This window comes from Saccopteryx bilineata, chromosome 4, assembly GCF_036850765.1.
Source record: "Saccopteryx bilineata isolate mSacBil1 chromosome 4, mSacBil1_pri_phased_curated, whole genome shotgun sequence".
NCBI lineage: Eukaryota > Metazoa > Chordata > Mammalia > Chiroptera > Emballonuridae > Saccopteryx > Saccopteryx bilineata.
This window is the reverse complement of record NC_089493.1, coordinates 267,414,578-267,434,139: the sequence shown is the minus strand read 5'-3', so window position 1 is coordinate 267,434,139 and position 19,562 is coordinate 267,414,578. Positions and strand designations below refer to the sequence as shown.

The window sequence follows — 19,562 nt, the reverse complement described above, 5'->3', positions numbered from 1 at the left end:
ATTAAAAGTAGGAAATAGCACAATTCAGTGTGCTCAAGAACAGCTAGCAGGAGATCTTTGCAATGATAAATGTAGGCATTTAAGACTACTGGCAATCATTCCATTATACCAACTCTAAGTGATGTGAACTCTACTTTATATACCCATCCTACTCCACTCCAGAGCTAAAGCAAGAAAGAGAACAAATCACAATTATATTTCCTTCAAAACACATCTAACAAACAAGTGACAATACCTCTGGCTTATGCTTTAAGAAGTATATCCTTTTATGCCCTGGGTTATACTGAGGAGTGATTATTCAATTGACTAATATAGAATTGGATAATAAATTATTCAACACTTTATGCCAGATAATGTTTACATCTCAAAAGTAGAATAGACATGATTCTTTTGGTCTGCTCAAAAATAAGATGCAAATTTGCATTTATATGTAAGTTATTAAGAAGAAAATGAGTTTTATTCCTCTAGAGAATACTGGACAATATTTTGACACTGTATATTTTTTATACATAATGTTCTCATTTGACACAAGACTGGAGACCTACCTCCTGAAGCTGGTTTATCAAGCTGTAAGTCTTCACGTGTTGAATTCAGAAGTTCATGTCTGAAAGGTAAGAAAAAGTACTAAATATTCACAGGGTAATTTTGAGTAAAAGTAGTAACTACTAGTACTTATTTAATATTCACTCATCAAGACCAGTTTAAAAGAAAAAAAGACAATCTGGCCCTGCCTGAATAGCTTGGTAGGTTAGAACAGGCATGGCCAACTTACAGTCCGTGGGCCGGATCCGGCCAGTGTAATGACTTCATGTGGCCTGCGATTAAATTTTTAATATTCTCCACTACCTTAAAATCTCATCTACTCAGAACGAAAGCGTCTTTGATTACTGGAAATTGAGATATTTAAGAAGATAGTGATATGCGGAAAAGAATCCTGTGTGTCACTAATCTAGGGTTAACTTCCAATAATTGGTCAAATGAATTCACAATACTTCATTTTTTTTTAAATTTCCACTATAAAGATTTACAACTTTTGTACTCGTCTGTATTTGATATGAACTGTTTGATGTTTAGCAGTGATGTGAAACCCACATTCTTTTAGGGTGGAGTTTGTCAGTGCACACCTAAGGTGAAACAATTCGTTATTTTTGTGGTCAAGTGTGCTGAATCAAGTGGCATTGCAGCACAGACAATAGCTGAATATGATAACTGAAAACGTGTCCAGGCTGTTTGTAAAACGAAATAATTGTTTTATTTGCGATATAACCCCTTCAAGTTCATTCTATTAATTAAATAGTTTCGTGCGATACAGTTTGGATATTTATATGGTATGTAATTATATATATATATATATTTAACATTTTTTATAATGAAGTTGGAAACGGGGAGGCAGTCAGACTCCCGCATGCGCCCAACCGGGATCCACCCGGCACGCCCACCAGGGGGCAATGCTCTGCCCATCTGAGGGGTCACTCTGTTGCAACCAGAGCCACTCTAGCACCTGAGGCAGAGGCCATGGAGCTATCCCCCTGGCCATCTTTTGCTCCAGTGGAGCCTCAGCTGCGGGAGGGGAAGAGAAAGACAGAGAGGAAGAAGAGGGGGAGGGGTGGAGAAGCAGATGGGCACTTCTCCTGTGTGCCCTGGCTGGGAATCAAACTCGGGACTCCTACACGCCAGACCAACGCTCTACCACCGAACCAACCGGCCAGGGTGGTATGTAATTATATTTTATTAAAATAATTTATTGTATATTAAAATTTTTTTCTCTCACATTTATTCATAAACAAATTATATAATAAAATTTTGTTTACTTAAATCATTTTTGTATTTAACAGTTTTAAATTTTAATATTTCGTCTGGACTTGAAAAAAGTTCTTTCTAATCTGGCCCGGGGGCAAAACTGTTGGCCACGCCTGGGTTAGAGCATTGTCCGAAGCACAGAGGCTGTCAGTTTGATCCCTGGTCAGGGTACATACAGGAACAGATAGATATTCTTGTCTGTCTCTGTCTCTTCCTCTCTAAAATCAGTTAAATAAACATTAAAAAAAAAAAGACAATCTGGACTCCTGAGTACAATTAATCCCAATTTCTTGAGATTTTCTAAGAGTAGTAAGGCTAAAAAGTAATTACACATTTTTTCATAAGGTGCTTCACAGAGCCTGGGTCCTCACAAAAAAAGAGTTAACTTTGTAATCCAAAACCATTTCATAAAAGCATAACACCAAAGGAATCAAAGTAAAAAATTTAAATGAGATCCTTTAATTACATACTTCATTCAACAAATTTATAAATTGGTTATAATAGTCTTAAATATATATTAATACTAACATTTGCAGTATACATTCGCTTTTTCATTTATTTTCTACTACACAAGTGGTACATAAAACAATTTGTAGATCACAGAATTTTCACAATCTAACTTCCATATCCCTTATCACTCTATTTTGTTGTAATGGCTGAAAATAATTGGGGGAATAACAAAGACAAGCATAACCATTTCTATTTTGTTCTTAAGTGAGAAACAAACAAGGCAGAATGACAGGCTCCCACATGCTCTACCGCTGAGCCAACCGGCCAGAGCCAGATTATTGTTAATATAGAAATGGTTAGCCCTGGCCAATTGGCTCAGCAGTAGAGCATCGGCCCAGGGTATGGATATCTCAGGTTCGATTCCCAGTCCAGGCACACAGGAGAAGCGACCATGTGCTTCTCTACTCCTTATCCCCCTCTATCTCACTCTCTCTGTTCTCCTGAAGCCATGGCTTGGTTGGATGGAGCAAGTTGGCCCCAGGAGCTAAGGATGGCTTCATGGCCTCACCTCAAGCACTAAAATATAAAATAGTTTAGTTGCCGAGCAACAAGAGATATGGCCCCAGATGGGCAGAGCATTGCCAGGTAGAGGCTTAATGGTGGATCCCAGTTAGGGTGCGTGTGGGAGTCTATCTCTGCCTCGCTGCCTCTTACTTAATAAAAAATAAAATAAAATAATCCTAGAAATGTTAGAAACTAACATAGGATTAAGTCAATGATACACATAATATTCAATCAGTATTTGTGAGCTGTGAAATAAAACACTGGCTAAACTCCACAGCATTACCCTTCTAAATACATAAAATAGTTTATATTTATCAATACTAACCACAATTAACCTTTGAGGAAAGCCTTTACAAAGTCCTTTTCAATTGTGGAAGATGGCTCACCAGAAATGAGTGTATAAAAAGGACTTGAGACAGGATGTGCATAGCATAAAATACCTTGGGATAAGCTTGTATAAACATTTAAACATTAAACACTGACCAGGAAGTGGCACAGTGGATAAAAGTGTCAAAAGAGTGTCGACCTGAGACACAGAGGACTTAGGTTTGAAATCCCGAGTTTGCTGGCTTGCGCACAGGCTCATGGGCTTGAGTGCAGGCTCACCAGCTTGAATGCAGGGTCGACAGCTTAAGCATGGGATCATAAACGTGACCTCATGGTCACTGGCTTGAGCTCAAAGGTTGCTGGCTCAAGCCAGGGGTCATTGGCTCAGCTGGAACCCCCCAGTCAAGACATATATGAGAAAGCAATCGATGAACTAAAGTGCCGCAACGAGTTAATGCTTCTCATCAATCCCTTCCTGTCTGTCCATCAGCCACCCCCCAAAAATTTAAACATCCAAATACCGAGTTTTATATGCTTTAAGATTAGCAAATGCAGCCTGAGTGGTGGTGGCACAGTGGATAAAGCATCTACGTGCGATGCTGAGGTCCCAGGTTTGAAGCCCTGAGGTTGTGAGCTTATCTGGCTTGAGTGAAAGCTCACCAGCTTGAGTGTAGGGTCACTGCCTTGAGCATAGGATCAGAGACATGACCGCATGGTCACTGGCCTGGGCCCAAAGTCAATGGCTTGAGCAAGGGGTCACTGGCTTTGCATGTATGAGAAATAATCAATGAACAACTAAAGTGACACAACTATGAATTGATACATCTCATCTCTCTCCCTTCCTGTCTCTCTCTCCAAAAAAAAAACACAAGAAAACCCACAAAAAACAAAAAAGCACATAAGCAAAACCTGTAAAATAATTTATGTATTTTATTTTGATATTAGAAATAAATTTTAATACCTCTAACTTAAAAACAATTTAATAAAATGGCAGTACAAAAGAGGTCTTAAAACAATAAACTTATTAATATATCAATGTGCAAGAGGAAGGGGAATTCTTGTTTATGGCTCTTGGCAAGTGTCAGGGTTTCAGAACAAGCATTCTGTTTACCACTTGATTTCCTAAGAAACTACTAAATCTTTGAACAACAATTTATTGGAAAGAAAATGATCTGTTAGCAACAAATTCCTTCCTGTAGAGCAGTGGTAGTCAACCTGGTTCCTATGGCCCACTAGTGGGCGTTCCAGCTTTCATGGTGGGCGGTAGCAGAGCAACCAAAGTATAAATAAAAAGATTTAGCTATAGTAAGTTGTTTCATAAAGATTTATTCTTCCAAACTTAGCAAAAATCCAACATAAAGTACTCGGTAAGTAATTATTATAATATGCTTTAACTTGCTGTAACTCTGCTTTATAAATTTTATAAAGTTAAGTTACTTCCCTACTTTATTTATAAATCACCATTACTGTGGAACCAGTGGGCGGTTAGAAAATTTTACTATTGAGATACAAAAGTGGGTAGTAGATATAAAAAGGTTGACAACCCCTGCTGTAGAGGACAGCTCACTTATTATCTTGAGCTATCTTTTGGGCCCTTTTCATCTTTAGCTAAATCCTTAAAAGTCCAGTCATTTAATGCTGTGGGTTAGGTAAGTTTGTAAATATGATATATATGTTTGTTCACTTATAGTCTGCATTGGGTGTGGGGGACAGGCTGTAAGCAGGCAAGGTCATTATAGCCTAAGACTTAGTTTTAAGACTAAGCTTTTCCCCACACCCTTGACTGTTGCATGATGTGGGGTAGTGCACTCTCATGAGGAATCAATCCCATTATGCCTCAAATAAGTGACTTTGTATCAGAGACTTCCTTGTTTGTATACTGAATTAAAAATTTTAATTTCTACACTATTAAATGGGGCAGAGGAGCCCAGGAGGAGAGCAGAGAAAGGCCACGTGTTGAAGAGGAAAAAGCAGCCAAAATGGTGAAGTGCTGAAAAAGAAGCCAGTTTGTGCAGAAAGAAGGAAATAAAAAACAAATTAATAAAGCTGGTAAAGTAAAAACCTTTGATTCTAGGAAATTCGAATAAGTCAATGGCTTTGGAAGCCCTAAATCAGCAGTTCTCAACCTGTGGGTCGTGACCTCGGCGGGGGTCGAACGACCAAAACACGGGGGTCGAATGACCAAAACACAGGGGTCGCCTAAAGCCATCGGAAATACATATTTTATTTTAAAATGTATTGTATAAGCCTGACCTGTGGTGGCGCAGTGGATAAAGCATCGACCTGGAATGCTGAGGTCACTGGTTCGAAACCTGCACTTGTCTGGTCAAGGCATATATGGGAGTTGATGCTTCCTGCTCCTCCCCCCTTTCTCTCTCTCTCTCTCTCTCCTCTCTAAAATGAATAAATTAAAAATGTATTGTATAATAAATATGTATTTTCCGATGGCTTTAGGCGACCCCTGTGTTTTGGTTGTTCGACCCCCGCCGGGGTCGCAACCCACAGGTTGAGAACTGCTGCCCTAAATGGAAAGAGAAGTGTTTTCCCACTGTGTGTATTTCTTGCAATCTAGGATTAAAGCTAATGGCCCACTAGTTCTTGGCTCCGTTGTGTCATTACTGTCTGTCCAAATCAAATGCAAACATGCATGGGCCAGGCAGCTGTGATGGTGGCTGTGGCTACTAGCTTTACAAATGCCAATAAAGAAGGGCAAATTTGTTTGGTTGTACTTGTTACTCAAGGTGGCTGGTTATTAATTTTCCCATTTTCTGAATAGTACCACAGCATTACTAGAGTAATGAAGTTGAAACGTCTGCAAATGATATAACTATTATCCTACTAATGTTATTCACTTTATTGTTTATAGCTGAAAGATATGTCAGAAAAAATTTCAAGATCAGTTAAATATGCACAATTCAAAAAGACTCATTCACATAATAGAACTTAAAAATGAAAGCCATGCATTTCAGGAAAAGCAAACCCAACATCATGCCCTGGGGGTGAGTGCTGCTTGGTATAAACTCATCAAGATGTTGAGGAATGAGTGCTTGACATATTTCTTTCTTTTTTCCATTTTTCTGAAGCTGGAAACAGGGAGAGACAGACTCCCGCATGCGCCGGACCGGGATCCACCCGGCACGCCCACCAGGGGTGAAGCTCTGCCCACCAGGGGGCGATGCTCTGCCCATCCTGGGCGTCGCCATGTTGCGACCAGAGCCACTCTAGCGCCTGAGGCAGAGGCCACAGAGCCATCCCCAGCGCCCGGGCCATCTTTGCTCCAGTGGAGCCTTGGTTGCGGGAGGGGAAGAGAGAGACAGAGAGGAAAGCGCGGCGGAGGGGTGGAGAAGCAAATGGGCGCTTCTCCTGTGTGCCCTGGCCGGAATCGAACCCGGGTCCTCCGCACGCTAGGCCGACGCTCTACCGCTGAGCCAACCGGCCAGGGCCGACATATTTCTAACCAGAGAACTAATGCCATATTCCAAGGTTTCTTGCTCTCAAAGAAACATAGGTAGCTACTGTCTCTTCTTCAGAGGTGTATCTTGCTGTGAGGCAAGGAACTATTGCCATCAGCTAAAGACCTAAGGAAGGAAGAATATACACTGCTCACAAAAACTAGGGGATATTTTATCACTTCATATTCATTTTTAAATATTCTCTAATTTTTGTTAGCAGTATAGAAGAGCAGAAGCAAAGCCCCAAGTGCCATAGTTTTAATCATCCTATCTCTGACCTCCCCACTAGAGGAGATAAGTGTCTCACTGTAGTAAGCTGATTTAAATAAGGGTTTTTATTACTTCTGGAGAAAAGCTAACCCTATCTTTCCTTTTAAAGGTTGTAAAATCTCTTATTTCTTTTCATACATGTATGGCTGTCCAAAGAATTTGAGTTCAAATCATTTTGACCTAGAACTTGGAAAGAACTGCTTAAGAGTGTTACAGAATCCATTCCTGCTCGAGGCAGACTTGGGATTCCTTATGAGTGACATGATTTTACTCTTTAGAGCCAAATGATTTTTTCCCTTACCTTTAGTGCACTGAAATTTTGTAAGGTTACTCACTTTTGACACTTTCTTTCTCTTTTCACTTTAAGTCAGATGTCATCAGATGAGAACTCAGTATCCTTTCTGGTGTCTCATAAGCACAATCTTCATTACAATTTATAAAACTAACAACCCTCTATCCCTGTCACTGAAAAATTTCCTTTAGCAACATTTTTTGTTATCATTTCCTAGATAATTATTCTCCAATTGTTTCCCTTTACAAACATATCTAGTACTTGTTGCATGGATATAATAAAAAATTTCCATATATTTGCACTACAGAAATATGTTGACAAATGCCCTCTTAGTTTATCACTTTTTTCACTGACTGGGGAGGAGGGAGAGAGAAAGAGAGAGTGTGAGACAGAGAAAGGGAAAGAGGGGAGAGGAGGAGAAAAGGGGGAAGAGAGGGAGGAAAGGGGAGAGAGAGAGAGACACCCCCCCAACTTGTTGTCTCACTTAGGTGTTCCATTTAGATGTGTGCTCACTGCTTGCTTCTCATACATGCACTGACCAGGGAGGGAGTCGAACCCACAACCTCTGCATGACACATACCTTATCTACTGAGCTACCTGATCAGGGCCTCCTCTTAGTGGGTTTTTTTTTTTTTTTTTTTTTTTTTTTTTTGTATTTTTCTGAAGCTGCAAACGGGGAGAGACAGTCAGACAGACTCCCGCATGCGCCCGACCGGGATCCACCCGGCACGCCCACCAGGGGCGACGCTCTGTCCACCAGGGGGCGATGCTCTGCTCCTCCGGGGCGTCGCTCTGTCGCGACCAGAGCCACTCTAGCGCCTGGGGCTGAGGCCAAGGAGCCATCCCCAGCGCCCGGGCCATCTTTGGTCCAATGGAGCCTCGGCTGCGGGAGGGGAAGAGAGAGACAGAGAGGAAGGAGAGGGGGAGGGGTGGAGAAGCAGATGGGCGCTTCTCCTGTGTGCCCTGGCCGGGAATCGAACCCGGGACTTCTGTACGCCAGGCTGACGCTCTACCACTGAGCCAACCAGCCAGGGCCTCTTAGTTTTTTAAACCTTTTACTGTAATCTTAATAGAATCTAAGAAAGAAGAAAATACAAAAATGTGCAATACAGTTGTCATTTTTAAATGGAAACATTTACACTTTCAATCCTAAGTGCTCCACTAAGTTTTAAACAGCTCCTTCCTATAAACCTTTATGTCAATGCTAAAGAATATATAACACTCTACTATCTTAGTTTTTCTTTCTATTCTCACTTATATTGCTTCATTTATTTTTAATCTTACAAACTTACATATATTTGCACATATGCTTTCAAAGATTCAGAACTAAAAACAATGTATTAATAATATTATTACTACTTTCTTCAGAATACTTAGCATAAACTGAGGGGAAAGAATGACAGTCTTATGCAATCAGGTCTGAGAAACTGGTCAAGCTCCAGAAGCTAACTCTGGCGTAACTGACGCGAACACGCTGACGTGGAGAACAAAACAATATGTAACAATTCCAACTTAAATACAGCCCTAGTGGTTAATGAATATTTGTCAACAATATAAAAAAGCACTAATCTTAAAGAAAACAGTCCAAGAGTCTTACTTCTTAATCACAAAACGAATCCTTTCCTTTGCAAGTAATATCCTCTCAAGACGAGGAATTCCATAAGTAGACGGCCTTCTAAAAGGAATTCCTTCTGGAAGTCCTTCTACATAAAGATCTTCAACATGTGACTGGAAAAGAGGGTACGGGATCGTCACAGGACCTTTGGCTTTTATAGCTTGAGCTTTAAGGATAAAAAGAGAAAGAAGAAAAATATTAAATGAAAAGAATTAAGCACAAAATAACAATATGTATTGCTCTGTAATTTCTATAATTTTATCTTTAAAAATTGATTTTAGAGAGAGAGAAGAAGACAGAGAGAAACATCGATTTGTTCTTCTACTTAGTTATGCATTCATTGGTTGATTCTTGTATGTGCCCTGACTGAAGATTAAACCCACAACCTTGGCATATCGGGACAATACTCTAATCAACTGAGTTACCCAACCAGGGCCTTTTATAATTTTATCTTACTTCTGCTTATTATAATTGAATCAGAAGAAAAAGTACAAAAGAAGTAAAAGAGCACCAAAAATGCCAATGCTCTATTTAACCCAATGTACAATGAATTAATGTATATTTTGAAGTAATGCAGAAATAGCTAGACTTTCTCTTGAATTCTGAATCATAAATGAACTGAGAAAAACATACCAGTTAATATCAGGTAATGTATAAGTATGTAATGAAAGTAGTATTTTTTATACATTTAGAACAGCATAAAAAGATTTTCTTTTAAAAAACTGAAGCAGAAGATTTAACTAAAAATTCTATTATATTTTTTTATTTACCCAAGAATAAAATACTGCAACAGCTGCAAAAATGCCAAAAGTATGGAGAATGTTAGGAATCAAATATACTCAATATCATAATAACTTTGTACGGTAACAGATAGATACTAGACTTATGGTGATGTTCACATCATAAGACATAAATGTCAAATCATTATATTGCACACCAAAAACAAAATGTATGTCAACTATACTTTAAATTGAAAAAGAATAAACTATAATGGGGTCAGATTTTCTGAACAATAGGAGACATTTAAATATCACTAGGTATTAAAAATAATGTTTTCATCATACATGGTAATGGAACTGAGATTAAGACAATGCCTTCCTCTTACTAGCTCCCCACTTGAAATACAAATTTTTGAGAAATGAAATGATTTAATGTCTGGAGTTTTAAAATATTCTTTCATCAAAAAGAGATAGGACAGGAGAGAACAAGAAAAGAAAATCCTGTAAAATGTTAAAGGTTGTTCACTTTGGTAATAAATACATAGAGGGTCTTTCGTTTTTGTTTGGAAATTTTCATGATAAAGTTATTAAGAAGTATCAGTTTTCATGATCATATACAACACAGGCACATTTGTAGTTAGTATTAAAAATTTCACAGGTAAGCCTTTTGTCACTAAGTAAAGCAATGCCAAATTTTCTATGACTATAGACATGTACCACACACATACCATTATTCTATCAACACCTTCTATTTAATTCACACAGCACAGTAACCTAAAATACTTTCTAGTAAGTTCAAAGAACAGGAGCTGCTACTGACACTGCAAATAGGTCCCAAAGCAAAAATGACTATGACCCTTGACCTTTCCTGCCTCAGGAATTCCCATCAGAACAACCCCACTTTTTTGCTGGTATTTTATATAAAAGTCTATTTGCTAAACATTAATATTTATACTAAAGTTTCAAGTATACCACATTACACATTAATAACGATTTACATTTAACATCCTTTGTTGATCCACTATCTCTCAAAATCATATTCACATATAGCAAAGAAAGTAGCTTCCCCTAAAGCAATCACCATGTTATACTGTTTCCTGTGTAGAACGTTATCGGTTTTTGCTTTAAAGTGGATCAATTAAAACCACTGGCAAAAGCTGTATTGAAAAGTGGGGCCTGGCCTGTGGTGGTGCAGTGGATAGAACGTTGACCTGAAACGCTGAGGTTGCTGGTTCAAAGCACTGGGCTTGGCCAATCAAGGCCAATAAGAAATCAATGAACTAAAGTGAAGCAAGTATGAGTTGATATGTCTTTCCCCCACCCCTCCTTTCTGCATGTAAAAAAGAGCGAGGGAGAAAGAGAGGGAGGGAGGGAGGGAGGGAGGGAAGAAGGGAAGGGAAGAGGGGAAGAAGGGAAGTATGTATATGAAATAATACTAAGAGAACCTTAAACAAGTAACTGAAATATATTAAAGAAAAGTTATTCAACTCATTATTAAATTTACTCTAATTCTAAACCTTCATTGAGGGATAGGTAAGCAACCATGATAGAGAGAAATGTTCAACTTTATTAAAGTAAATAATGCCAATGTAATTTATAATTTAAAAACTTCACTTAGAAAAATTCAGTGATATAGGGTAGCACCACAGAAATTAGATTTTCAAGTCAAAACTAATATATTTTACAATTTACACTTGATTGCAAAGAATCCTCCAAATAACAAAAAACATCCCAGCAAAACATATTTTAAAATAATTATTGCTATTTTTAGGTGCACATTTGAGATACATATAAAAAATAGAATAGTAAAATAAAAGGGGAAAAAATCTGTGATCTAACTTAAACTCAGTTATATATCAAGATAAGGGAAAATAAGGGCATCTAGATGAACACTAGATTTAACACAACAAATTAGGAAAGTATTTCTTTTTTTTTTTTAGGTTGTTTTTCTTTAAGATTTTATTTATTCATTTTAGAGAGGGAAGAGAGAGAGAGAGACAGAGAGAGAGAGAGAGAGAGAGAGAGAGAGAAGGGGGGGAGTTTTGGAAGCATCAACTCGCATATGTGCCTTGACAAGGCAAGCCTAGGGTTTCGAACTGGCAACCTCAGTGTTACAGGTCAATGCTTCATCTACTGGGCCACCACAGGTCAGGCTCAAGCCACGGCTGCAGGAGAGGAAGAGAGAGTGAGATAGAGTGACAAAAAGAAGGGGCAGGTGGAAAAGCAGATGGTTTCTTTCCCTGTGTGCCCTGACCTAGAATCGAAACTGGGACTTCCCACACACTGGACAATGCTCTACCGCTGAGCCAACTGGCCAGGGCCAAGGAAGACTATTTCTTAAGAAAATAATCTTCAATTAAATCTCCAAGAATAGGCCCTGGCCAGTTGGCTCAGTGGATAAATCATTAATTAGCCCAGGGTATGGACGTCCCGGGTACAATTCCTGGTGAGGACACACAAGAGAAGTGACCATCTGCTTCTCTCTCCCTCCCTCTCCCCATTCTCTGCCACTTTGTCTCCCACAGCCAGTAGCCTGATTGGTTTGAGCATTGCCCTAGGTACTGAGAATAGCTCAGCTGGTCTGAGTACATCAGACTCAAGTCACTAAAAATAGCTTGGTTGATTCCAACATGGACCCAGATGGGGGTTGCCGGGTATATCCGGTCAGGGCACATGCAGGTATATGTCTCACTATCTAAAAATCTCCAAGAACCAGGACTCTGCAAAAATACAGCATGGGGCAAAAGCAGGTTTCCAGTTGTTCATACAGTAAACAATATAATAAATAATAACACAAGAATAAACTCTGCAACAGTCTCACAACTGTAAATCTAATTTTGCCCCACTTTGTATATAAACAAAGTCCTAAATATACATGCTAAAACTTTAAAAGAAATGCTTATTGACACTTAAAGGGGAAAAAAAAGACTTTTTCTAAGCTTTCTAGTAATCTAGAAACAAAGATTCTAGTATTTGGGCAGACGCTATCCAATGATCTTCTGAGGGACAGATATTTAAGGCACAATTCACTGTAGAACTGAACTTGTTCACATTAGATGAACAGTAACTGCACTGTTAAAAAACTTATGAACAAAATATTGCAAGAATTTTTGAGTTTAGACTCACCATATTTTCTTTCAAATAACTCTTCGACTTGTTTACGTAGGTCAGTAATTCGAGCATTCCACTTCTCTGAAAGTTTAAAAAGTTAAATCTCAATAATTACTCCATTTGACAGCACTAATAAGTTTTTATGACCCAGCATCTAATGACTTTTTTTTCTACATAACACATCCTATTTTTTTTTAAATCCATCTTCATCTTATATTTTTACATCTATAATTTTACTGCTTTCCTAAGAACTTTTTCTCCTTTTTGGGTGGTTCTTGGAATTGGTTCAATAATAGACTATAGGGGATGTTTTAAAGTTTATTTTGAAACACTTCATAACAACTCCTTTTAGCTTTATAATTTCTGTAAAGCAGGATGGCAGAAAAGACCAATACACTGCAAAATGGAGGCCAAAAAGAGGGACGTCTCCAAGGTCATTCGGGAAACTTACTAAAACATGTCTATGTTGTATAGAAATGAGACTTTATGACAAATTAAACTATTCACATGCTATCTTTAAAACTGTATATAAGCTAAATGTTCTGTCTATTCAAAATAAAGATCACAAACACAATTTGCCAATAATATTTTATTTAGTCCCTCCAACAGGGCTACATCATCCACTCCGGGGTTTGGTTAGATTCACTGATGGCAGTTACAGGGAAAGAAAAAGAAAGATATAAAAAATATATCTTAAATGAATAAGGTTTTAAAGCTAAGAAAAATAAATGAATTATTAAGTCATTAACACTGATTTAAAGTCTACTAATTATAGTTAACATCAGAAGATAGAATGTCTTCTGCTTTGGTAAACACAAAGTATGTTTAAACAATGTCAAGTTAACTATCTATGGGCCAATATTTTTTCATGACTATAAAAATATTTATGTAACATGAAATCAACAAATATCAACCTATAAATACAAATTAACAATGAATTCAACAGTTTCAGCTATTTTATTATAACAAATACATTTTGTAACTTTGATTTAACAACAGCTTACAACATTTGCACTTGTGTGCATAAAAGCTTAAGTATGGAATTCCATAAAACAGTTTGTGCTTGGTGTTAAATACAAGTACAATGTACACTGTATTTTGAACATTTTATTTTGGGAACCCCTTTGCACCGCAGCTTTTTGCAGCATCTCCTCTTATCCAAAAATAAAGGCCAATGTGCTATTTCATCTTTTCATATACCTTTGACTGTAAAAGTATTTCACTAGTTCTCTTTTTCTTCTTCCCTTCTAATGGTCTATCTACAGAAGTTGAAATAGGATGTCCTCTTTTCCTAATTCTTTTTCATTTGACATAAACAAGATGCAGTATCAATTTTAAATTCCAACAAAGTATATTGATGCTTGAGGTTATAGTATGCGATGAACAATCTCATAGAACAGCCAAGCGTTATTGCAAATATACCAAACCCTGTCATTATAGCTGTGACTTGAAAGTCACAAAGCTCTATTACTTAAAAATAGTAACAAAATGTTGAAATGCAAACAAATAAGAAATTATAGATATACAAACTAAGAGCTATTATGTAGGCTTTTTCTTGTTTACCAAACACTTAAAGATGAAAAAATGACAATTGCCCAAGATAGTTCCTATGACTTCTATCTGCAGATAACTTGCAAAAGCATTTACTTTGATATCTCAAGTTTGAGTTGATAACCACTACCAAGAATGTTATTGGTTACTAAGAAGACATTATACAACAAGATATATATATGCCACTTTGTGGTAAAAATGAAATAAATTAATAAAATATCGACATATTCAGTGCCTGACCAGGCGGTGGCGCAGAGGATAGAGCATCGGACTGGGATGCCGAGGACCAAGGTTCGAGACCCCGAGGTCGCCAGCTTGAGCGCGGGCTCATTTGGTTTGAGCAAAGCTCACCAGCTTAGACCCAAGGTCTCTGGCTTAAGCAAGGGGCCACTTGGTCTGCTGAAGGCCCGTGGTCAAGGCACATATGAGAAAGCAATCAATGAACAACTAAGGTGTCGCAATGCGCAACGAGAAACTAATGATTGATGCTTCTCATCTCTCTGTTCCTGTCTGTCTGTCCCTGTCTATCCCTCTCTCTGACTCTCTCTCTGTCTCTGTAAAAATAAATAAATGAATGAATGAATGAATGAATGAATGAATAAAAGAAAATATCGACATATTTATACATGACTTGAAAGTCACACAAGCCCACAGAGGGTTAACTGAAACTTTCCAGTTTTCCTCCGATTAGATTATGTATATATATAATATATTGTTATATATATTATATATATATTATTATTATACACAGACAGTAATACATTTTACAGCATGCCCCTAAAGAATGCTATAACTTTCATTATTAACAGAAGGAGTTCTAAATAAAAGAAAAAAGGTCTGTATTTAATCAAAAACTTACCGAAGTTGAACTCCCTCACTTTCCGTTTTCCGGCATTAGCAGGTTCGGTGACTGGCGGCTGGGGTGGCTCATTGCTCTTTGGTCTCTTTGTAGGTGGAGAATAATCATCATCTTGAAAAAGAAAACTGTCATCACTGGAGGAACAGACTAAATGAGTTAGTCACCACCTGTTAAATCCTAGACATTCAAAAGATATGGGGGGCTTTATATTATTACTTGTTTTCATTTTTGGCATATTTTTCTGAGTTTTGAAGTTTTCCTATTCTTTTGAGGGTGTGCTTAAGTGAATATACCTCATATTTCCATCTTCACCTTTTTTTTTACTTTGCTTAATTTGAATTGTCATTATAAATTTTCCCCTCTCCTCTCATAGCTGCTCTGAGACAGCAGCCTAGAATTATATTCTATTTTCTAGAATTACATTCTATTTTGTTTTTTAAGAAAAAGGTTTTAATGGAGACAGCTACCTACGGTTATACAAATATATAACAAAGGGGAGAGAAAACAGTGCTTGAATGGAAAAATATTTAAACATAGAAAATTCAAGCATACATAATCAAGGAAAGTTAAATAACTATTAAACACTCAATGAACACAGACTATCTAATTAAAGAAATAGGCTACGTTATTTGTGAAATAGGTAATGTTGATTTGGTCAATACAAAACCTATGTAGAAATGAGTTATCAGATATTTAAGCATAGAATTGACTTCTCAAGACATTTGTAGTAAAGAGTTCATACTAATTTCTTCATGGATATGTCTGCAACTCAACATTGCTATGATACTTTAATACTACTAATGCTAGAATTAAGGACATTAACTCAAGTAAGAAAAGTCTGCACTGTCCATCTTATAGTCCCTGAAAATATTTAAGTGGCCCACTACCAAGATTTCTGCTCAAACACCATGTGTTAATTATTGCAAATATTAATTTTAAGATATCTATACTTAAAAATAAATATGGGATAGAGAAGAATTTCTGTGTTAAAGACACTAGTAATGACAAGAAGATAAAATTAAAATACAAGTTACCTTTTTAGATCAGTATACTTTTCATTCTCATTTTACAGGAAAAGAAACAGGCTCTCAAAATGTTCTGTGACTTAATTATGTCACATCACTAGATAGTGCAGCTGAAATTACCTTATGGGTAAAACTCTCACTAAACTAACAGGTAAGCTCTCAAATAGATAACATGAAATCCAAATTAAACCTAATGTACAATGCTGCCTGGAAGAGCAATGGATAACTTTTACATACTTTGTATATTAATCAAGAAAAAAATCTAACTAAAGCCTCAAATATTGTATCTCATTGCTATCATAGCTTCAGAGTGAACATCAAGAGACTTTGGGTTCTTCCTATAATTTCAACAGATATTCTGATATCCTGAAATCATTATACTGGCTAGTCTAACCAATATGATAAAAAGGCACCAATGTCATCAATACCAGATAAGGTGTCATTATGACACAATTATGTGTTGGAAAAAACAAAAAATGTTAATTTAGGGGACACTACTTCAGGAAAACATCATATAGAGAATATACGACACTAGAAAAACTTTCAAGTGTTAAATACCACTGTAGAATGCATGTTCAAATTCAGGGGGGGAAAATCTTTGGTAGGAAACAATTTAAAAATGACAAACTATTAAAAATAAAACTTGACTATGTCACCTGGGCTTATAATCATTAAATTACTACAAGAATTAAAATGGGCAAAAGACCTGTAATAGATTATTAAGTAATTAGATTGAAACCTAAGTTAGATACATTTGAGAAAACATTGGTATCATTAATATGTTTGGCTTTCAATTCTGAAAACATATAAAAAATAAATAAACCCTCTTTCTAATTTCCAAACAGATTTTTAGAAGCCTAAGAGTATTTTTTATGCTACAAAGGTTAAAATGAAACATGCTATTTTCACCAATGAATATTATCAAAGCATTTATAAGTTTAATATTAATATATCTCCACAAACATTAAGCAATAAAATTTAAAACAAGTATTTTCGCTATAGGCTAATGTCACCTAAAATATTACATAATCATTTAAACTGGTTGTTATTGAATTATATAAAATGAAAATTGACAGTATAAAATGAAAAAAATACAGCTGTAGGAAGGTAATGAAGAACTTCAGTTACCATATTAATCTCAATTATAATCTAAACTGTTTGAAACTAAGGCCAAGGCGAAAGGTCAAGAGTGCTTCTCTTTAGTCTTAAGACCTCACTTCTTCCATCTAACCTATTTAAAAACACAAAGGATTTAATAGTATAAATATATTTATAGAAGTAATCTCACTGGTCATAAACAGAAAAAAAGAGAAAAATGGCAAATCTGGGAGAATTTTTTTTTAACAAGACAACAAATAATTTATAATCTTTAACAAAGATAATGAAATATTAAAAACTGATTATCACATTTCAAGTGACAAGTTCAATCAGTGAAATGTGAACAAGAGCTGAATTTAATTATCTGTGATAAAATATCACACCATACATTATAATAAAAGAATAACCCATTTACATATATGAAATATAGAATTAAATCATAACAGCTAATGGACTTAACCACACCTTCTGTTTTTTTCTCCATTCTACTGAAAAAAAAAACACAACAAACTATAATTGGTGTTAAGAAAGGATAATAAAATGTTTTTATTGACCTCAAAATCAAAATTATTTCTCTGTTCTCCTCTAATAATTGGGTCCAGCAGGTAGCACTGTTTTCTAAATATCACGATGTTGAAACATTATAAACAACCACTTTTTTGCAGAAAAGACATATTTTGGATTACTTCAAAATTAAGCCCAAATTACTTATAGCATCAAAGCTAAAAGCTTATAAAATGAGTTCAAAAGCATTTTAACATGTAAAAGCTATTATTCAGGAATATGTTTACTTTACCAGAACCAGCACAAGTGGTAGTAACAGATTCTAACTCAAAATTTGTATTCAGAAAAGATCTGTTTTTCTTTTAGCATCATATTTACAAATGTGCCTACAAAAAATACACACTTCAGAGCTAAAATTTGTTACTGCAATGTTATTGGTGAATGCATTAATAGGATATAAATCATTTTCTGATACTCATATTTTCAATATAATCAAATTGGTGATGTTTTATCATACAATCTGACACCTACTCAAAGTAAACAAAAAACAAATCAAAATCAACCTGGCACTGTTATTATCACTTTTGAAATTACTCAGAGGCATTAATTATCTTACACATCTCAAATTAACAAATGGCATGTTTCACCTATGGATCCAGGTCATAACTCCTGACACAAAATCTCTTCAAATGCCAACCCACTCAATTACAGACTCTAAGAACACTACAGTAACATTTACAAGATAAGCACAATAATTAAACAATGACGAACAGCAAAGCTGTTTAGAAAATACCCAGAATGCAACCCCTTCTGTTCACTGTCACCATCCTATGAAAGCACCATGTTATCTGCCCTAGATAACTAGTAATAGCCGCCGAAGGTGGATTTCTTGCTGTCAGACTTTCCAAACACAGCAGCCATGCTTCTCCAAGGTGAAGGAAAGAACCTACTGTTCCTTTGTTTAAAATCTTCCAATAGACCTTGCCTATCTTGTTCACTCCTAAATCCTTGGCACCTAGGGCAGTCCCTCCCCAGGACATAAAGCTTGCTTGGTATTTAAATAATGATTAAATTAACATTTGAATAATGTAATCCTTAATTATATGCAGCAGCCAAATATTTACCAAGATCCGAAAAATGAATTTCACAAAAAAGGCTCTTACCAGAGAATAACAGGTAATCCAACTACTGAAGCTCTAAAACATTACTATCCAAATTATAGTCCATATTGGTAATTTGAACTATCCTGCTCACAAAAATTAGGGGATATTTTATTGCTTTGTATTCATTTTGAAATATCTCCTAATTTTTGTGAGCAGTATATATACAGAACTGTATTCTTTTGTTGAAATATTTATGTATATTTTTCAATGTATATGAGAAAGAAATAAAATTTAAAATTTCAAAGATAGTTTTACTTTGGAAGATGCAAAATTAATTTTTCAATGAAGCTCTTTAAAATCAACTTAAGAGAAAAAATCTTTGATGAATAGGGTAAGGTTAGGTCACAGCAAAATGAACACATGTGAATGGCTCAGGTTTGGGAAACAATGCCCTAACAAAGAACTGCATGATTAGGAAACTTCTTTTAAAGCAAAAATAGTCTTATTATTAGCTTGCCCCTGATAGCTAGACCTCAAACAAGTTTCAGGAAAGATTTTCTCTGCACATGTCAAAGATAAGCACACATCAAAGACATTGGCAGCAATTTGATTTTACTTGAAAATGTACTCATGGTGTTTATGCAATTAAAGCTTGCACAGCCCTATTACTGCTATTTCTCAAACCTAAGTCACACAAGTTAGAAATGTGCACCACTGAATTAAGTACAAGCGGGCCATCACAAATGAAAAAGCACACAACCGGCACCGGGTGAGGAGTGTTAGCTCGCAGAGACCGTGCATCTGCATCAATGCTAACTAACT

At 36.3% G+C, this 19,562-nt stretch overlaps 1 protein-coding gene across 13 annotated transcripts in view; it reads right to left on the bottom strand.

Moving 5' to 3' along the window:
- Positions 1 to 19,562, bottom strand: part of GTF2I (general transcription factor IIi) — a 135,797-nt gene that overhangs the window by 29,145 nt on the left and 87,090 nt on the right. For all 13 annotated transcript variants that reach the window (XM_066274598.1, XM_066274603.1, XM_066274596.1 and 10 more), the window contains 4 exons: positions 15,011 to 15,121; positions 12,616 to 12,681; positions 8,753 to 8,936; positions 546 to 604 (listed from right to left, as the gene is read on the bottom strand). In XM_066274598.1, coding sequence (XP_066130695.1) covers positions 546 to 604; positions 8,753 to 8,936; positions 12,616 to 12,681; positions 15,011 to 15,121 — 420 coding nt within the window. The remainder of the gene's footprint in view (positions 1 to 545; positions 605 to 8,752; positions 8,937 to 12,615; positions 12,682 to 15,010; positions 15,122 to 19,562) is intronic.